We start from the raw sequence: 22,358 nt of genomic DNA, 5'->3' as shown, positions 1-22,358 counted from the left end.
GGGTTACGATCTCTGGGTGTGGATTCCTAATTTGAAATTATTTCACATAATTTCAATTAGATATTGCTGAATGCCTTCCCACAGCCATCGATATTCCCTGGTGCCGTATCATGATATCACGTATAATGGCATTTCTGCGACGCGAAACGAAAACGAAACGTCGCGAAACAGAAGTCTTGTGGCAAACTGGCAAAATAAATTGATTGACAAAATTAAATATCGACAAGTATGTTATTGATAACAACGATTAGTGATGTGCAAGTTGCGGAAACTTTCCAAAAAAATAAAGGGAATTTAAATCTATGAAATGGAAAGTTTCCATCCATACAATTGCCCATACAAAGTATGGAAAGTTTCCGAAGTTTTCCTATGTGAAAATTTCAGAATTTTGGAAACTTTCCGTCGGCACATCAGTAGCAACGACAGCATGTTTGTCTCTTTAATATAATATTTATTTTTAACATTTTATAAGAAGATAGCTACCGCGACATACAATACATATAATTATTTTCGCACTGTACACCACAGTCAAAGAGGAACGAGTATTAAAGAGCGTTACTGTCAAAGCAAAATGTGTAATCACAGTGCATAGACTGCCATCTCTCCACACAGGCTTAAAACTTTTGAACCTCAGTTTTGACAATTTGGCCCATATTCTGAGCTTGATATGTTTTAAAATGTCAAATTTTAATATTAGCGCCATTTATCCGTCTAGATGGAGTTATATAGGTCTTTGACCACAGTAAAAAAAGAAATTATGTAGCGAATTGTCATTAAGTTGTTTCTTCAAGATTTCTCGGTAATTTACTATGTACTAGGAATAACATATTTTAGTTATTACTGTTATGAGTTATCGATAACTGATTTTATAATAATGTTTCATTTCGTCAAACACTCGTTTCTGATATAGTACAGATGTAGTGCGAAAAGGGTTTCCTTCGTATTTTTCCGGAAACGTTCGTATTTGTCATGCTAGTTCAGTCAATGTCAGTACACCTTGTACTGAGACTGACTGAAATAGCATGACACGTTCGTACCTTTCCGTAACAATACGAAAGAAATTCTTTTCGCACTACATATGTACAATGTATGTCATTTACCCTGACATTTACGAAGTCGAGTAACGTATTAAATACTCATGGTTGCCACGCTGCACGCATGGCGCTGGCATACGCACGTGTACTTAATAAATTAATTAAATTAACAACCAGGACAGGAGTGAAGAACATTTTTAAACGTAGGTTTTTTTTTAATATAGTCCTTATGTAATAAATGGGGAGAGGTTGCATAAAAATATTCAAACACGTACTTTAAAAAAATCCTCAACCCCCTTCTTTATCAACGTTCACTATTTAAAGTTGACTATCCGATAATTATCGTTTGTCCCTTTACTATCATACTTGCTTGGAATGGGACAAACGATTATTAGTAGGTAGCTTATTAACTTTAGTACTTATACGTTTATGAATAAGAGGGTCAGTATTAAGATTAGCAGATATCCATGAGCTCCAATATATAATTATTATGAATTTACATACTTTGCTTATACACACTACACTTTACACAAAAGAAAATGAATTTCTTTATCGCGAGTTAGGGCCCGTCCAATCTTTCACCAGTATTATTGTCAGACGTTGTAAATTAGTAACCTACATCGAAATATGGTCTACCCAAGTCACTGAAATATCCGTTACATTATAGTCGATCTGGATGGAGGAGGGCGGGCGCGGATCCTTTGGCGCCCGCGGGTCCCTGGGGGCCCGAGGGTCCCTTGGCACCGCGGCGCCCGACCCGGCGCCCGCCGGCCGTCGGCACAGCTTGTTTCCCCTGGGACTCGGCGCTAAAACCGTGCGAAACATACCTTCGAACCCCCGCTGGCTGCGGGGCCCGTTTGCTCGCCCCGCACCGAGCGGATGTAGCCTATAAAGTGTGCTCATATTTTTACATGTCCACTAATATGATCTACTATCAATTTTATTTCTAATATAAAAGTATATGTACAGATATATCGTTATAGCGTAATAATTAAATATAAGCACATTTTTGTGTGTCTCACTGTTCACAAATAACATTACATGTTTTGATTGTTTGTGAATTTTTCCTCCCCTAGGACAGGCGAACAGAATTCGAAAGGATTTTGCGTGACTAACTTACGACAAATTTCATTAATGTGTTGAAAAGGCAAATTATAATATTGTATTTATGAACAGTACGAAACTTTTTTTTTTTTTTTCATTTTTATTTTGCGTAGTTTAACGATACGAGTGTGGGTTCCTTCTGCTTAAAATCTCCTCCCATCTGTATAGGGCCTTATATAATTTGTATGCAATATAAAACAAAGGACTTTTCATACGCAGGTGGAGCATATTATAATTCTCTCCATTTTCCTTCACATTGCTCTTAGTGTAAACACGTTAGTATTTGGCAGTTAAAAATAATGCAGTATTGAGAAAAATATCACCGTGCAAAAAGACCTTGAATATTTATTAGTTTGAAAATTCAAATCTTACTGGACACAGTTTGCTCTGCTCCGAAGATTGTATTAAGCGTAAGTAATTAATAATACTACATAATTATGTGTATTTACAATTTATCTAAAGATTTAAAAATATCGCGGACGGTCACTAAACTCCAAGTTAATTTTTACTGTTAGCCCGAAGTTATAACCGTTCATTTGGCTAAAACGGGGAACGGGCAAGTTGCTTGCTTGTTTCTCTCTGAATATTGAATTTATGGATCATTATGGACTTTACATTATTTACTACGTGGAAAACAACTCCCTTAACTTTTTTCTATTAATTGAGTTTAACTCAATGTAAGAAACTTTTTAGGTCCTGAATCTTGATCATAATATTAAAATGAAGTAAAAATCATACGTTCCTACAGACAACGCTCTCCAGTTGTAGTTTATTTTACATACAAATCTGTTATTGTGGAATATTTTCCATAAGGCGCTATACCTTATGGAAAATATTCCACAATAACAGGGCACTGGGGGGCCAATGTAACTCATCCATTTTTTTCCATGTTTTACAATGTTTGTATTAATAAATAGAGAGTCCACCGGTTATATGTATATGGTAAGAGTGTTCAGTGTAGATGTAGAACTCAACATCATAGTATAATAATGGAAAAAAATGGATTAGTTACAATGGCCGGCTGCTCCCCGGACTCCGGTGCTGACGCCCTCTCGCCACGTGGACAGGGCCCTTCCATACTTTAAAACAAGTAACGCCAAAGCAGTTTAATTGCACATCAAAGTTGTACTTAAGTTAAAAACGTTAAGTTTAATATTTAAAGTTTGTTCCCGACTCCTGTGAAACCAGTCGAGATTTGCCCCGCTGTATCTGATTAATATTCAGTGAGGAAAATGGGTACTAAGTTCGCATGGGTACGCGGTCACCCCCGGTTTAGTGACTTAACACTTTCGCTACCAAGAACCCGACTGTCGGGCACACCGCTCGTAGAAGCGTAGCCTATTACATGGGTTTCCCCGTATGTAGCGAAAATGTCGTAGCGCCGCGTAGAGCCCGGTTTCGAAAGTGTTAAGGTTATCTATAAGGGGGGTCCCTTACCTCCTTTACTTCAGGCAATGTAGCTTTTCATTAAATCTATAGATGCTTGCGTATTCTTTTATTTATTATTATCGTACCTTCCTCATAATAATCGTCGTATTAAATATAATTACGTACTTACCTAAATTCTATTGTTTTACTTTTTGTGGGTCTTCAGTGGGTACTAATGATCTTACAACTCAAATACTAATTTTATAGTTTTTGCCCGAGACCCATTACAAGTGCATTAAAGTGTACTTATATATATATTGTGAACGCGAAATTGCCATTTAGGTAAACTTACTCGTTTAATGAAAAAAACTGCATATACGAAGGCCAAAAGATCTTCGATTGGATATTATATTATACTTAATGGGGATTTTTGTTTTTTGGTTTTATTTACATATGTGGGGTTTTTATACTGGAAGCGTCGTTGGCAGCCTAGCGGTAAGTACGTGCGTCTTTCGTTCCGGAGGTCGCGGATTCGAACCCCGGCTCGCACCAATGAGTTCTTCGGAATTTATGTGCGAAATGTCATTTGATATTTGCCAGTCGCTTTTCCGTGAAGGAAAACATCATGAGGAAACCGGACTAATTCCAATAAGATCTAGTTTACCCTTCGGGTTGGAAGGTCAGATGGCAGTCGCTTTCGTAAAAACTTGTGCCTACGCCAAATCTTGGGATTAGTTGTCAAAGCGGACCCCAGGCTCCCATGAGCCGTGGCAAATGCAGGGATAACGCAAGAAGGAGGATGTGAGATTTTTTATACTTTTTCTATTCATGCTCTTTCGATGCCCCAAAAGAAAAAAAAAGTGTAATTTTTTTTCTCCACTGAGTTACGATTCATAGAACTAGTATGATGGTAACTCAGTGGAAAAAATGTATGATTGTTTTAATCTCCTATTAGGATCGAATTGATGAATGATTCTCAGTAGAAGAATTATAAAAATTTCCTAATGAAAATGAAATCGAAACAAAGTTGATTGTCCCTAAAATATTTAATTTTGTAAATTGAAATTAGTAGTTTTTAAGCAAAAGGAATCCATTGTTAATGTTTTATCAAGTCATAGTTTTGAACCATTTAGTAGTGTGATGTTTAAGGACTGGAGATATTTTTTTTTTCATTTGTACTATTACTCAGCGTTCATGAAGTAGTGAAAATAGTTGTCATGTAATTCTTTCTGCGAAAATTCCGACATTACAGTGTGTTGAGTTGTCGAATACATTTTTTTTTTGATTGATCATGGTTTGATTTGGTTTTAGCTTCATTTCGTGCTACTTTTAAAAAGACGATGTAGTTATAGAAAATCTAGTTTGAAAATTCAAAATTACTTGGGATATTATTAGTAAGATTTGTTTATATTTTAAAAATGAAAACGTATATGAAGAAGTTGCACCGTACGTATGTGCCTTATTTGTCGTTGAAATTGAACAAAAGTTACTTACATTTAAAATCCCAAGATACCCAAGGTACTGTACTCGTATGTGGGCAGTTTCAGAATTTGGGTCCCCCAATTAGCGTAAGTTGTTAACAAAAATTAACTCGCTGTCAGTTTTGTGACGTCAGACATTTTTGTCGGCTACGCTTCTACGAGCGGTGTGCACGACAGTCGGGTTCTTGGTAAACAATTTGTCTAAAAATTTACTTTTTTTCAAATTCTCAATGTAGATTATCGCTTAAAGTTTATGTAATTAACACAAAAACATATTTTTATTGAAATTTCATGCTTAATTATCGTCACAAAACTGACAGTGAGTTAATTTTTGTTAACAACTTTTGCTAATTGGGGGTCCCAAATTCTGATAATGCCCAAATTCTGATGCCCATATTCCTTGAGATAAATATAAACGTCATACTGAACAACTCTCGCGCCCAAGGTGCCCACAAATATCTAAACACATCTCTATTACCACAATTTCGCCAATGCCAATGCCACAGTTTCGTTTTCTTTTAACCCCTTATTTGCCAAGAGTGGCCCTGAAGCTTTAGTAGTTGCATGTGCTCTGCCTACCCCTTTATGGGATACAGGCGTGATGTATGTATGTATGTATCTCTATTACCTAGTCGTTAAATGCTACTTAAACTATGCAAACATGCATTTTATGGCGTTAACAAGCACTTTCCTTAATTTGCCACCTACAAACATGGACTACATGCATGCTTGTATAATTTCAGTAGCATAATTTTGCATAAAACCAGCGTGGCTCAAGGGACCGTAACCATGGCAATAACTGACAAGAAAAAGTTGATTCACCAATGTACGTAGGTACTGATGGCTACTATAAGAATATACTGATGGCTACTACGGGCACCAAAATTGTTCCACAATGCTTTTGAAATTAGAATTTTCAATAGATATGCTATGAATTACTTAACTTTAATTTTTAAATCTTAATTAAATATATTTTTCCCTGGTAAATTGAATAATTGATAAATTGTAACCCTAGGCCGCTCTACAACCATGTCAAAATGACAAGCAGTAAGAGATTTCTTACAATCTGATTTATAACGTCACTATGACATAGCTCTACAGTGTTCTAGGGTTCCAATTGGTTGACTGGACCTATATTGGCCTCTGTATGACTTCTATATTTACCTCTTAAAATACGGTGAACGGTGACAACCCCCATATAAAAAGGCGCTTTCGCAAGAACAATCACAATTTTTTTTTCTAAGATAGGTAAATTTTATGTTTTTCTTACTCAGAATCACGAGCCCTTTCGATCTAGGACAAAAAACAAGAGACAAAGTTTTTTCTATAATTTTGCATATTTTCCACTTTGTAACCGCTGTACAGTGTTTGAAAAATGGTAACGAAATGGAAAAATTTAAATTGGGGCGCTTTTTTTTACCTAGTATAATCGTAAGGGCTCGTGATTCTAAATAGGAAAAAAAAATACCTATTTAAGAAAAAAAGTTTTTAAATCATTTTTTCGCGAAAATGCCCAAAAGTTTTTTTTATGTTTAGAACTTGGCGGATCCGCGCCGGCGCCGAAGCTCATATGCTATCCCAGTGGACAAGCCCAGCATGCAGGAACTTAAGAAGAAGCTCTCCACAGCCGGGTCTGAGAAGATAGACCTTAAGGAAGTGGAGTATACGGTCGCTGGCTCACAGGTATGTGCCATGGCTATACAGCGTGTATTCCATACGGGCGAATATCTTTATAACGATTAGTATCGGACCTAAGGCACAGTATAATAAAGAGTACTTTCGTACACTATGGCCACTCCCACTCCCCGCTGAAAGCGCCGCCCACCCCCTTTCGGTTACCTCACAGTTACCGCCTGTCAAAAACGCGAACTGTCTACTGTGTAGGTGAACGCGTACCATGCTTGTATGAGTGAGATATGACAATATCTCACTCATACAAGCATGGTACGCGTTCACCTACACGAGCTTAGAATGTGTGCTAGGAACGCGCCTCTTTCATATATTTGATTGCCAGTGTCCGAGATGTGCCTAAGGAGCCTAACTACATGTTTTTTAAATACATGAAACATTTTTTTCATACAAATAATTCAGCACGCAATTTATTATGTCGACGTCAATTAGCGTACCTAATACCTAAACGTCATAACGACATGACGTTTATGTCATGTCAAATTAAGTTGGACGGCGTACATTGCTGCTTGGCCAGATTAAAAAAAAACAATTACTCTTAATTAATAACACTTTTTAACAAAATGATTATCCTATACGATTCGTATGATAAGATATTATAACTGGATACATTATTGTATGGACTCCACACGCTGTATGATAACCTGCCGGCGTATCACTTATCTATGTGGATAAAGCATCCGTCACGTTGTGGCAAGTATGTCAGTGTGAGAGTGATAGATGTCTTATCCACGTGTATAAGTGATAAGTGATAAAATAGGAAGCATAATACGCCAGCAGATCAATTTGACCTTGAAATATCTTCAACGATCTTCAGTTTTTTATCACCTATATCAATCATATCATGCGTTACTTTCATTCAGACTTACTTAAGTAACGGGACTGTCATCACTGATATAGGATAAAAATCATGCAAAAAAATCATACATCGTTCTAGAAAATGACACGCTAGAATGGTAAATTTCCAAGTCCAAATATCCAAGTACGTTCTCAATAGATGATGATTCACAGCGATTCGTCGTGGTATCGTCCATGCCTGAAACCGGATTATTCAGGCGTGAGTCATCATTAGTACAATATTTGAAAAAGACTCATTCACTTTAGTATTTTATTTATTAAAAACAAGAAGTAGGTACAACATAATGACAATGCTATGCTCCTCAAAACTTAGTTTAACTGTGGAGTCATTTCAGTCTCTTTTTATACATTGTTTAGTAAAAATAAACAAATTAAAATATAACTTCTAATAAGTTACTTATGCTAGAACTTAGTTGTAGTACAAGCTGCACAAAATATTGCTTATAAAGTATCCAAAAGATATGTTTTAAGCGGCTTTTAAAAGTAGTTTTTTTTTAAATTCCATGGTTATATCTTCGGGCATAGAGTTCATGGTATACGTTTTAATTTGACACTCTGGGTACTACATATTTGTCCGCAGATATTGAGTCTACACTTGCCTTTATAATCCATTCTTCAATCACAGGATGAACTGCGCCGTGGCCACAATGAAGCCATCATGAAACGTATTCCTGGAGATGCAGAAGCCACGACCGTCCTCGTAGGAGCTGTCGGCTTCCTCGACCAGCCAACTATCGCGTTCGTTCGCCTCGCTCAAGGCATCCTCATGCCCTCCATCACAGAAGTGCCCATCCCTGTTCGGTTCATGTTCGTACTTCTCGGCCCGGTGACTGCAGAACTGGACTACCATGAAGTCGGTCGATCAATATCAACTCTGATGGCGAACCCTTCGTTCCACAACATCGCTTATAAGGCTGATGATAGACGCGACCTACTGTCAGCTATCAACGAGTTCTTGGACGACTCCATCGTGTTACCGCCTGGTGACTGGGAGCGGCAGGCGCTTCTGCCAATGGATGAACTCCGAGCAAAGAGCGAGATGATCCGCCGTCGCAAAGCCAACGCTTTGGAAAAGAAGAGGGCTTCAGTAGCTGCTGGTGCTGGCGCTGTGACTATTTCTGAGGAGAAACAAGCGCTGTTGAGGATGGAGACGGCAGGGTTGCCGCCCAAAGAACCAGAGGGCCCGCTCGAGCGGACCGGACGGATTTTTGGAGGTAGGTTGACTCTTCGTTATCATATCAATTTTAGACCTTCAGTTTTTTTTTTCAATTTCGCACTATTTAATCAGTAAGATTCTAAACTCTGATTCCTTTTACCAACAGATCGCTAGCTATTAGTCTACGATGCTAAAACGAGCAACAAGACCTCTAATAAACAGTTAGAAACAAATATTTTACCCTACAATGTTTATCCACACGTGGATTCTGTTCTTGGCAGCAATGTGCTGAGATTATGGACAATGCGTAACATAAAATATGATAGCGTTAGCCCGTTCTGTCTATTTTGGCTGAGGGCGGCTAGTACATAGTGTTTATAGTTTGTTATTTACAAGTTATGGAATGAATTCATACTGCGGTTCTAATTCCGAAAATATGGCTGACTATGTCAAATTTTAGTAAACCAAACAAAATGTATCTTATACTTTTAAACGAGCAATTCTTGTATATTTATTTATTTATTTATTTATATATACCGACGATCTCGGAAACCGCTCTAACGATTTCGCTGAAATTTGTTATGTGGGGGTTTTCGGGGGTGAAAAATCGATCTAGCGTAGCCTTAGATCCCGGAAAACGCGAATTTTCGAGTTTTCATGAGTTTTTCTTTCGCGTTAGTAAACGTAAAATATGGTCGTTAATTTCGCCGCGCGCGCATCGATTCCACTTAGCTCAGTCGTACGAGGTCGGTCTAATGTACGCAGATAGATCGTAGGTGTCAGGGTTTCGAATCCCGGCCAGAAATTAAGTTTTTGTTTTGTGTCTTTTTTTTTTGTTTTTGTATTTATAAGAGTTTTTTTTTATCTAAAGACGTGATATATTAAAATAGAACCGAGCGAAGCTCGGTCGCCCAGATATTGAAAGGTAATAAAACACATCGCAGCTATTTTCGAAAAATTGTTGGTCATAAAAGTGTGGAGAGTTTACCAATTAAACGACCTGCCTCAATAAACTTTCGCACATCTTTGTTTTCTAGTAGGTACATGACATAAGGTAGTATGTACCTAACCTACATTTATCTAATCAGACCACAATACCAAAATGCACTAACGTAAGTTGGTCAAAATGTTTTAATATCTATTATTTATTATACACGGTGTAACCGAATAATTTTAACAACGTATTCCTCATCATATTAGAAGAGTAAAAACTTTTATAGATTTCGCTTACTTTCAGGGTTTTTAAAAAATAACAATTATTTCTCAGAAGAAAACGCTGTTTTGATGGCGATAATGCCGTTTCGGACATAATCTAACTATCCCCGTTGATTGATAGATATCAAAAAGCAACTCATTCAAAAAAATATATAGAAAAAAAATGTTATTGTAAATGCCAGTTTTAGAAATAACGTTTACTTTTTATGTGATAAAACAAAAAATAAAACAATAAAACAAAAAAAAATGACACAAAAAAAATTTTTTTTGGCGAAATTTGCTTGACGTCATTTTCATATTTTGTCTTTATTTTGCCCTCAGAAATGCGTAGTTGAAATCGTTCGGTTTACTCATGTTACAGCGTGTATTTACGTACAAACCGTACGTCTATTATTATATGTTTCGTACAGGCGTGATCCGTGACATCAAACGCCGCTACCCGTACTACATATCCGACTTTACCGACGCATTGAACGGGCAGTGTGTGGCCGCGACCATCTTCATGTACTTCGCGGCTGTCTCCTCTGCCATTACTTTTGGAGGGTTGCTGGCTACTAAGACGGATGGAAATATTGGAATCACTGAGACGTTGGTAAGATGTTTACTGATTTATTTAGGGAAATACTAGAACCTCTAAAACGACTGTGAGATGTTCTATGATTTATTGGTGAATCAATTTTTTGACTGACAGTTGTGAATGTCTCTTGCGTTACCTACGCAGAATGTCTTTTGAGTTACCAAGTTGTCTTGTGTCTTACTAGATTTTGCAGTTTGAACTTAGAATAGTTTTAGATATTATGTTTAAAAAACTGAAAATAATATGCCATTGAATCCGTTTCCATCGTTTTATTTCTACTTATAAGCATTGTTCTAATAAAATAAATAAATCTTTTATTGAGCCAAAAAAAAGATGTGTTCTAAACAGATCCGTATATTTGCGGGGCCGTATCTGTTATAAAACTTGAAACTGTTGTTTTTATATCCCACACACTCGTACCAGAAATAAAAGCTATCTTATTCTCATTCTGTTTAGCTATTCACTTGCTTCGGAGGCATATTCTTCGCGCTGCTAGCGGGCCAGCCGATGATGATCACTGGAGCGACCGGACCGCTCCTCCTCCTTGACGAATCGCTCTTCAACTTCTGCAAGTCTTATGGGTTCGACTTCCTGGCTGCGAGGATGTATTGTGGACTGTGGATGATCGTGATAGCGCTGCTGGTCGCTTCGGTTGAGGGCAGCGTTGCGGTCAAGAAGATCACGAGGTTAGTAATTATATTTTATTTGGAAATTCCAACAAGAGACAATCTAATGTTTTGGACACATTGACCAGATGTGTTTTTTTTTAAATAATTGAATCACCCAAGAAAACCACTCAACCAACCAGATGCACCGATCACTAGACTAGTTAGTCATACATGTTCTACGTTGCTGTAATTTCAGTACGATTGTCAAAAATACGCTGGACAGAAACCGGGGGCTGACTTCATCCGCTCCTAATGTATCCTTGGATATCTATGGGGTCTGCCTTACCAAAACGGGACAAATTTCCAAAAAAATAATAATTTGCGATATGGAAAGTAGCACAATCATGTAAATGGGTGAATCAACTTTTTCTTGCCTGTTATTGCCATGGTTACGGTCCCCCGAGTCACGCTGGTTTTATGCAAAATTATGCTACTTAAACTATGTAATAGACATGTATTTTTTTGGTGTTGACAAGCACTTTCCTTAATTTGCCACCTACAAGGACTACATGCATGCTTGCATAATTTCAGTAGCATAATTTTGCATAAAACCAGCGTGTCTCAAGGGACCGTAACCATGGCAATAACAGGTAAGAAAAAGTTGATTCACCCAAATATGTTCATGTAAATCAAAGACATATGAACTCCGTATAGACAGATAAAGTCTAAGAGAAAAACGTACCTCAAAACCATACAGAAAAAGGTACGGTGACCTAGATGGCGATACACCTTTGAGATACGCTCGGCTACATGGCCCTAATATCAATATTTGACAATTTAACATATATCAAACTAAGAATATGGGCCAAATTGTCAAAACTGAGGTTCAAAAGTTTTATGCATGTGTCGAGAGATGGCAGTCTATGCACTGTGATTACACATTTTACTTTGACAGTAACTCTCTATAATACTCGATCCTCTTTGATGTAAATAAAGACTGATTGAAAAAAGAATGTATTTTCCGAAAATTAGAATATACGAAAGGAAAGTACATAACACAACTATGTAAATAATATTTCCAAAACGTAGGTTTACTGAAGATATCTTCGCGTTCCTGATCTCCCTGATCTTCATCGGCGAGCCGATAACGAGTCTGATCAACGTGTACAGAGCTCATCCTCTGGGCATCGAGTACGCCATGTATGGGAAAAATATCAGCGCCCCTGGGAACGTCACTGTCGCCAACGGCACTGAAGGTACGTCACTTAAACCACCTTAAACCTACATCTAAGAGGCAGTTGCGCCGACTGTAATAAGCGCACAGGTTTGGGTTCCTCAACTCGGCGTCATAAAATTACGCCCAGTTTTAATAGCATATGCAGTAAAATAAAACTATGTATCAAGCGCTTCTTGTTTTGTAGCATCTGCCTCTTATAAAATACTTCATTTTCGGGGAGTTCTTCACTTCCAACGATCATCTTGTTTGTTGTTGTGGTAATTTCAGCTTGATTCAGTACTTGTTGCCCTCGTTGGACTTAAGCATACTACTAAACGTAGGTACCATATTACTAAAGTTTTCCAAAAGAATATAGAAAAATAACTTCCAACGACAAAATACAGTGTAAGGCCTGTGTGGATACTTTGAGCGGAGCGGGCGAGCGTGCGTCCACCCTATGCAGCATCGACCCAAGTGCCGTAGCCGAATGGCATTTCTGCGACGCGAAACGAAAACGAAACGCCGCGAAAGGTAGTCTGGCTCTGTCGCGCCAATACGCACGAGCGATAGAGATAGATATCTACGAGCGTTGCGTTTCGTGAGAGTTTCGTGAGCGTTTGTGCCATTCTGCTACGCGGGCAGGACACTATAAGCTTCAATTGTTTGACATGCACGCCGCACCGCAGGCCCCGCCCCGCTGCATGTCCAATTGAATATGAGCGTGCACTTTTACAGCGGACAACGCTACAGCATGGGGCCCGCCACTCCTGCCGCCGCCGCCAGCGCCACAGCCTAATACTGCACTGTTCTGCACAATCCTCACATTGGCTACCTTCATCATCGCGTACTACCTTCGCATCTTCCGTAACGGGAAATTCCTTGGACGCAGCGTGAGTATACTGAGTAACAATATAGAATTTACATACTTCATACCAAGAACGATTTAATACTGGACTGGCAAAGCCCATACAAAAAAACGTACCCCTGAAATGTATGCGCATTTTAGGCTTAAAACTAAATGGCGCTGTTTCGAAGGATTATTTATATAGGATTTACATACTTCATACCAACACACATTTCAGGTCATCGCGCGGTCGGTCCGCGAGACACTAATAAAACCAGCCTAAATATTTCTTTTACTCCAACAGGCGCGTCGCGCCTTAGGTGACTTCGGCGTCCCGATAGCCATAGTCCTGATGGTGGGCCTAGCGTCGGCCGTCCCCGTCTACACGGACACGTTGCGCGTCCCCGAGGGTCTGCACCCGACGTCCCAACGGCCCTGGCTGGTGATGCTCACCCCAGGGCTGGCCACTATCCCCGCCTGGGCCGCCTTCGCCATGGCCCTACCGGCGCTCATGGTCTACATCATCGTCTTTATGGAGACGCATATCGCAGAGTAAGAGGCTGATGCGACTGTTTAAATGTTTATGTATTTTATCATCAAGCAAGTGAAATTATCCTCAAGTGCTATCATTGTCGTGTGGACTTGCAATGGTCTGATGTTTACTACCGCGATGGCTGCGATTTGTGATTTCACTTGTATTGATACTCACTGCAATCATTGTCCACGTCTGCAGATACTGCGTGTTTATTCCTTTGTAGTTTTTAATAAATGTTAAAATGTATTTTTTTTTTAACAAAAAAATTATTATGTAAAAATGTATTTGCAGACGTGTGGTTTTAATAAACTCATGAGTACTCGTGATTATTTATGTAAAAATATAAGTCCCGTTAAGATTCACAATTATGCAAAGCGAATTCTCTACCTATCACAAGACTGCACAGCGAAAATATTATTTAAATAACCATTTTTTCAAACAACTTAGGCATAGGCAGTTCAAATAAGCAACGCATGCCCTTAAAATCACCTACATATTTTGTTGAATCTCTCAGAAAAATCTTCGAACCCCCGCTTCGCGGGAAAGCCCCGCATGCGGGCCTTGGTCTACATTGCCAATTCCCACAGGTTGATAATCGACAAGCCCGAGCGGCGTCTCAAGAAAGGCAGCGGCTTCCACATGGACATCGTGATCATGTCGTTCGTGAACTGCATTTGCGGGATGTTCGGTGCGCCGTGGCAGTGCGTGGCGACTGTACGGTCGGTGTCGCACGTCTCTGCACTCACGGTTATGTCCACCACGCATGCGCCGGGTGACAAGCCGCATATCGTTGAGGTCAAAGGTATGGCTACCAATATCTGATTTATTGAACACGATGTTACAGTTACAGGAGTACATTCACGAGCACCTATAGATATATTACCTGTATCATACAGAGATTACAGAGGTGACGCAATCCAATCATTATTAAGAAATAGACTTTTTCAGCCAAACCGCTGTAAAGTCTGGTCAATATAGTTGACCTTCGGGTACATCTATATTAACCACGATATTTAGATCAATTCAAAGCAATAACTTACATACCAGCTGGTATCCTTTTTTAATGCCCTACCAGCCAATATCATTACAGAATAAAGACACAACTCCCACAAGTCTGTTGGTAAAACTACTCATCTGCTCAGTTTTGAACACAATCTTCTAACTAACTAACGAATATGGCTCTGCGATCCAAACAGGATCTTGGCCTCCAAAACGAGAGCACGCCTATGCCAAGTATCGGCTTGTAGCTGACGCAGAACCGCCACATTGTCTCCCTGGCGGTATCTGGGCCGACCCGCTGGACGGCCTCCAGTTGGTCTTTCCGATACGCCCTCTTAGCAGCTCGATCCTCTCCCATTCTTAGTACGTTGCCGCACCAACGAAGTTAGTGATTAAGCTACGCTGATTATATTCGCTACGCCCACCAACCACCAACTCCTCTATTTCGGCATTCCTCCTTATCCTCCACGTGCCGTCATCTTCTAACAAATATGCAATTTTCAGAGCAACGCCTGACAGGTCTACTGGTATCCTTCCTCGTGGGTCTATCGGTGTTGGCCTCCGGTCTCCTCACCCTGGTGCCGATGGCTGTGCTATTTGGTGTGTTCCTGTACATGGGCATATCCGCGCTCGGAGGCATACAGTTCTGGGACCGATGCATTCTGCTGCTGAAGCCTGTGAAGCACCATGCTCAAGTACCATACGTGAGAAGGGTCAGTAACTATAAATTATGTTTGGAATAATGCTTAATATCAATGTTGAGGTTAACCCTTTGTGATACTTGGCCACTTTAAGTTCATTAAATACAAAATTTGTGACCTAAAACCGAGTGGCAGATGCTGTCAATTTTACCGATACTATGTCAGGTAAGGATTAGATTTCATTAATAAGCTCGATTGCGCCATTTGCCTTTGGCTGATGTTTATGGCATACTTAGAGCGCTTAAACGTTGAGTTTGACATTGACCAACTAATCCACTAATAAAAGTTTCTACAGCTACGAGTAAGTGAACAAAAATAAAGGATTGTATTTTTAAAAAAGATTGTAACTGTGAAAATAGTAAGCTCTCGTAAAAATATACTACTTATACTCATGTATGGTATGGACACAGTATAATAAAGACTACTTATCGTAAAGTATTACCACTCCCGCTCCCCGCTGAAGTGCCGCCCACCCCCTCTCGAGCGAACAGTCGACCTGTCATATTTCACTCATACGAGCATGGTAGGCGTTCACCTACACGAGCTTAGACTGTGTGTGTGCTAGGAACGCGCCTCTTTCATACAATATTTGATCGCCAGTGTCCGAGGTGTGGTATGGACGCCGATCGCTAATGTTATCCACGTTTCAGGTACCAACGTGGAAGATGCACATGTTCACGCTGGTGCAGCTAACCGGCATCATAGTGCTGTTCACAGTCAAGTCTTCGCGGTTCTCGCTGGCGCTGCCTTTCTTCCTGGTCATGATGATACCTCTGAGAATGTCGCTGGCGTACTTATTCACACCGCTTCAGCTGCGCGCGGTAGGTGCCTTAAGTTATGATACTGTAATGATGGTTCTAATTGGGTAGGTAACGTTTTTTGAAGAGAGGGAAATAAAATATTAGAATTTTCACATTTAGAATTGTAAATTCAGTTTTTTATATTTTTTTTTTACAATTTAGCACGCGCAAAGGCATTGTCATCTCAATCTCATCTCATCTGCTATTAAACTTCACAAACGTCATTTCGGTCACTTAAAAAAAGATTATAAATAAATTATACGAAATAAAAATAAAAAACCACCTTTTTGTGATCGTTGTAACGTATTCTGTCAGAAAATTATATTATTTTTCTATCTTCAAAAAACTTTACCTACCCAATTATGATGGCTCCTTTGAACATGCCACTAACTACTTCTTTACACCTTTTTTGAAGGGACAACATTTTACCAGCAGTTATGTTCTGTTGTCTCTTTCGTTACTCGAAAAGTCTCTGGAGTTACTAAGTCTTCGGGAACCTAATATTATAAACATATGTTTTCGTAACATATAAAAAACATTAAGAAGAGTAAAATTCTTTACAACTTTTGGCAATATAATATGTGTCTTTTAAAAAGTTAGTTCACCCAAATAGTGGATCCGTTCCTAATAGATAAAATGATTTATTTTCATGTAGATACCATTTATTAAAAAAACTTAATTTTTCAGCTGGACGGAGTGCAAAAAGAAATAGACGACGACGAACCAGATTTCTACCAAGAGGCACCATTGCCGTAAATTAAAGCGCCCGCTTGTGTCCGTTCTTGTGATTCCTTCTACATATCTGTCGAGAACTATCTCTAGTGGCCTCAACATTCCGTTGATAGGGGCATTCTAGAAAAGTGGAGTAACTCTTTTGATATAACTATGAAGCTGACATTTGACACAGCAGCGTTGATAACTTAGCGAAACATATTTCTGCAGGTTATAAAGTATTAGCTGGTGCGTCATACGCCTACGTCTATTTATGGAGATTATAGTGTAGGATTGTTTCCATGGTAATGAAACACATGGCTTAATTAGGCTAGCAGAGTACTTACTAGAAGACAAACATTATTAGACATTAATCTTTATTGCTCATCGGGTAGCGTCACCAGAAGTACGATTTTTCCAAATGGATGGAATCCGGAAAATATATTCTTATAGTTTCATAGGGAATCAAAATGTTAAGAATTAAGGATTTCTTGAGATATTTCCAGATTTTTTCTACTTTCACAATGCATATAATGAGGCTTTAAAACTTATTACGGGATAATACATAAGTGTGATCAAGAAATGTCTAATAAGTGTAAGGCCTGACTGCACGCTCATATTCGTGCGGCATGCGTTTCAAACAACTGAAGCTCATACAAGTGTTCCAAGTGGGGCCCGCCCCGCTGTACGCCCCGCCGACCGAGCATCCACTCAGACCTTACACTAAGAGTGAAACGGTAGGTTTTCATTGATTAATTCACCTACATAGAAAAGGTAGTAAAATTTATATGTAAAGGTGCTAAGCAACTACATTTGCTGCCTGTACTGTCATCCTTCCATAATGGATATACCTACATCCACTTGTTTTTTTTTGCACATCTAGTTTAAATGTAGGTTTCGAACCAGTATTCGTCGTTGAAGCAGCTAGGATCTTGTCATCATCCTCCTTGCGTTATCCCGGCATTTGCCACGGCTCATGGGAGCCTGGCAGCAAGAATAAAGATTAAATTATAAAAATTGTAATGATTAAAAAAAAAACATAGTTTATTGATTCAAATTACGTTACATAAAACGGCCTTTAATGTACTTACCCTGTACTTACTATTTTAGTAGAGGAACTAAACAAAATTATATTTTATTATTGTTGTTTTACTTTAAGATTTTATCTAGAAAGTATTATTGTTATATGTACGTGTAACCTGCAAAATGGATCATTCGAAAATTTGGAATTTTAGAGTCAAAATTAAATCAAATTAAACGGAGGCGCGTTCTAATATGTAATTTTATGAAAGCGATGTAGTGATTGTAACATATTTATTATTTTGTAATTACCTATATTTTTAGAATAAGCGTATGTGGTCATGGACTTCCGGAGAAAGTAAAAATGTGTATTAAATATATGTTACATTAGGTCCTTTTAAGTAAATTCGATGTTATTTGATGTATAAACATTTTGTGCATCATACAGTTGTGGCCATGAACGTAAATGTTTATTTTAATTAGAGGTAAAGTATTTATTATATTTAGGACCCTGATTGTATATACTTAGTACTATTTTCCCCATAATAAGAGAGGCCTAAAAGAAGAAGAAAATTAGTGAATATATATTTTGGTAGAAAATTATCGATGGGCAATGCGAGCGACTATTTTTTTAATGATAAATTTAGTCTCTTGTGTTACTACTCAAAATGTCTCTGGAGTTACCAATAAACTAACGAATGTAGACAAGTTGAGGCCTAAATTTATGAACTAATGCAATGAATACCAGTGATGGTAAAAATGAGTGCCGGTAAAAAAAAAAATAGCCCATCCACAACATAATGGCCATTTTTTCGCCCTAGCGAAGAGTTTGCATACTTTGTGTAAAATAAAGACTCAAATTATTTTTATACTTAAAACAAACATGTGATATTATTTTTGTTACGTTCTAAAACGAGTAAATATCGATCGAAATGAAAAGAAACAACGACAGTTTAAAACTACTAAATATTAAGTTTTAACCCTAAGTTGTGGGGTTAGAGCCGTATTCCCGGAAGAGTGGATGAAATCGTAAACGTAACAAAAAAAATTGAGAATCAAAATCAAACAGTTTAAAATATAATTAGGATAATAAGCAATGAACTTGACAATGTCTACACTGCCTTCAATACCAACCCTTTGTTCGATAACACAGTTTTTTTTTTATAATAATTTATGAAAATAAAATCGTATATTTTATAGGACCCGGGTATGTCCTTAAACTACGTCCAGAAGCACCAGGGGATGGGCAGCAGCATCCTTTAACGTAGTGCTATTAGGTGCAGGGCGCCTTTTTCCAAACTACTGAATAATTTTCTATTTTTATTCAGCCTTGCAAAAAAAGTCGTAATACTGTAACATCGTCCCTTTAAAATCAATTTTATGTATCTAAGTAAACTTTCATAGGAAGTTGCCAATTTTTAATTCAGTCATACCCAATCATTTCTGATAAATCTGAACAGATACCGAACAACTGCAGCTTACGTTTAAGGCTCCCTGTACACTGCGATTTTCAACTTTTCTTTTCCTTTAATTTTTTAAATTATTAATTTATAAATTTTAGTACTTTAAAAATAATTTACTAAAATATGGTTAATTTTTTAAATTAAAAGTTACCTTGAGTACAGTACTGTACTAAATATATGTAACAATAATATGTATTTCCGATTTTATTCACTGTTTTAGGGGACAATTTGTGTAATTATAATATATCAATTCTGAATATAGAAATAATATAATATATTGTGATAGAAGGTAGGTACTACAACATATTATGTTGTAGTACCTACCTTCTAACACTTTGTATTGTACCTATATATTGGAGACATATTATATTATATTTTCATACCAGAGCGCAATACGGGAACTGAATGAGTGTGATATTAAGTGTGTAAGTGTATGTGTTTCAAAGGGATTGCTTTGTGAGTTATCGAGTATGAGGTAATAGGGATGTTGGTCAAAACTCTGGGTAAGGAGCGCTACAAACACAAACAGTCGATGCATCAAGTCACAATTATTCAAACCAATAGTCCGTGAATACTAGTAAAAAAAAACTGGGTATATTTATATGTACTACAGTTTGTTCTAGTGCTCTCTGGTGGCAGAACGTCGCAGTACCTATCTATACCTACTCATTGAGGTTTAACCTCCAGTCTTAAACATCAGAAAACGTGCCAAATCCAATATTGAGATTGAAAAATCTTTTGTAGGCGTCATGAGGTTGATACAGCATTCTTTTTAACACAGACATGAGTAAAACTCGTTTTATTTGTATATAAGTTTTATGGTTGAGATACAGGTTATTTGAGCGAGTAAACTTATTGATCGACAGTTTTGAATGTCTCTTGTGTTATTCCTTATTCAAAACGTCTCTTGTGTTACCAAAAAAAAATAGTTTCTAATTATTTAACAAAGTTTTTATTCTAAGACCAAATTAAATTATTTCATAGGAAAAGGAATAATATAGGAATTATTTCCGTGGCTATAACGGAGTACGCTGGTTCGAATCCAGCATCGGACACTTGGAGGCCTTGGTCATTTTTTCTTTGTATATGACATTTATTTCAGTTTAAAGTTTTTATTTATTATTACGCCTACATCATAAAATATATCATTTCATTTAAAGGTGAATTATTTACAACGATGGTTAAAATATGCATGGAGTTTTGTGTCGGACAATAAGTTGATTTGCCTTATTCTTCTAATTTATGTTGAATGATACAAATTTTAGTGAATGTTGCCATAAAGACATTTTTATCACTATAAACTATCGTGTGTTAGAGTAGTTTAAGCCTATATTTTTAAAGTGATTTGTGATTATTCCAAAGATATTTATTTGAACAAATACATGTAAACAAATATTAGACACCTTTAAGCAACCTTTTTTGGTTCCCATATAATACATCTAAGTTCACATCTTAAAAGCAATATATATTGTGTTTATAAGATTGCTTTAAATGACATCGTAGGTACCATTTATTATAAGTTGACATTTTATTTGTTAGTAAGAGATAAAATCCAACAACCGTATACGTTGTATGAATAAGAATGATTTATTATTCTAAGGGTCAGTTGCATCAAGCTAGGAACATACTACGCGGACGTCCGCCGTCGCGCGACCGCGGACGCGGATCTAGACAATGAATATACACTTAACCGTGCAAACTATCGGTCGTCGGTCGTGGACGTGGCCTTGAGCGCACGGACGTCCGATCGAAATCCGGCTCGCTGGATGTTTTGGTCAGCCGAAGCCACGTCCCGAAGACCGTGCACACTGATCGGTCGCGCGACCGCAGACGTCCGCGTAGTATGTTCCTAGCTTTAATCACATTTAACGGACTCATCAACGACGCGCAGCAGAAGTCAACGGACGGAAATTTGCGTACAAAAAAGTTGCGAAAGCTTAATTCGGTGACAGACTGTTTGGTTCAACCAGGTCCCTTACTTTCGTATTTACAATATCAATAGATTTGTTTACAGAATTTTTGGAATAATGGCAAAACAACGTGTTTAGAGTCTATAAGAACAATACAAAGACATATTAGTGAGTACACGTAGTGATATCCGGTAGACGCTCTGAAAGAGACTTCCGGTGTTAGTAATTAGTACATTAAATATATATTTTTATGTATGTCATCTGTGTCATTAGGAGCCAAATCAATTATAAGAAATAGTCTATTATTAATGTGTTAGCTGAAAGCCTAGCCAAGGTAACAATGTTTGATAGAAAACGCCCAGCAGAAGTGAAATATATACTGAAAATAGTCACCTACATTTTCGTAATATTTATCACCTCAGTACATTTTTGAAGCTTTTTATGATCGTATACTTGGCTAGACTCTTTCTTACCTGATAATGTAACATTATTTGTTCGTTATTTATCAAACATTATTACCTCTAACAAAATAAATTGTACCCAACTACCCACATGCCGAAGTAATGAGATGTTTTCGAGTACCTTATCAATGTTTTAGTACCTATTTCTACTATCTGGTTTTGTAATGTACTCAACAGGTTTTTCCATCATTAGATATTATTAGATTATTAAATATTAAATTATGCCCAGGGAGCCGCATACAAAAACTTTCTGCACACTTTATAAAAAACAGTTAATGTAAATCTGCGGAACTGTACTAAAATACTCTTCTCTACTGTTAATCTTCGTTTGTTTTTTTATTTATTTTATAATCTTTTATTTCTAAAAAGTATTACATACATGGTTACCAGGGGCCCATTTTCAAAACTGAAAGTTACAAGTTACAAGCGCAAGTCTCTTTCTAACTTGTCATATTAGATATTGACAACCACTTGTAAATTGTAACTTAGCTTCTAGAAATGGGCCCCAGAGGTCCATTTCTCAAAACTGAAAGTTACAAGTTACAAGCGGAAGTCTCTTTCCAACTTGTCATATTAGACATTGACGACCAAGGCCCCTGAGGTCTTCG

General features: G+C 37.7%; 1 protein-coding gene across 3 annotated transcripts in view; it reads left to right on the top strand.

The window, feature by feature from the left end:
* LOC125240641 (anion exchange protein 3) overlaps positions 1 to 20,328 on the top strand; it is a 216,343-nt gene extending 196,015 nt beyond the window's left edge. For all 3 annotated transcript variants that reach the window (XM_048148636.1, XM_048148635.1, XM_048148637.1), the window contains 11 exons: positions 6,524 to 6,670; positions 8,160 to 8,748; positions 10,316 to 10,497; positions 10,939 to 11,168; positions 12,180 to 12,346; positions 13,042 to 13,196; positions 13,455 to 13,702; positions 14,273 to 14,487; positions 15,189 to 15,397; positions 16,036 to 16,206; positions 16,873 to 20,328. In XM_048148636.1, the coding sequence (XP_048004593.1) occupies positions 6,524 to 6,670; positions 8,160 to 8,748; positions 10,316 to 10,497; positions 10,939 to 11,168; positions 12,180 to 12,346; positions 13,042 to 13,196; positions 13,455 to 13,702; positions 14,273 to 14,487; positions 15,189 to 15,397; positions 16,036 to 16,206; positions 16,873 to 16,941 (2,382 nt within the window). In that variant the 3' untranslated portion in view covers positions 16,942 to 20,328. The remainder of the gene's footprint in view (positions 1 to 6,523; positions 6,671 to 8,159; positions 8,749 to 10,315; positions 10,498 to 10,938; positions 11,169 to 12,179; positions 12,347 to 13,041; positions 13,197 to 13,454; positions 13,703 to 14,272; positions 14,488 to 15,188; positions 15,398 to 16,035; positions 16,207 to 16,872) is intronic.
* The last annotated feature ends 2,030 nt before the right edge of the window (positions 20,329 to 22,358 follow it).

The sequence above is a fragment of the Leguminivora glycinivorella genome, chromosome Z (genome assembly GCF_023078275.1).
Source record: "Leguminivora glycinivorella isolate SPB_JAAS2020 chromosome Z, LegGlyc_1.1, whole genome shotgun sequence".
Taxonomy (NCBI): domain Eukaryota; kingdom Metazoa; phylum Arthropoda; class Insecta; order Lepidoptera; family Tortricidae; genus Leguminivora; species Leguminivora glycinivorella.
The sequence above is the reverse complement of the archived record's forward strand: the minus strand, read 5'-3'. Positions and strand labels throughout refer to the sequence as shown.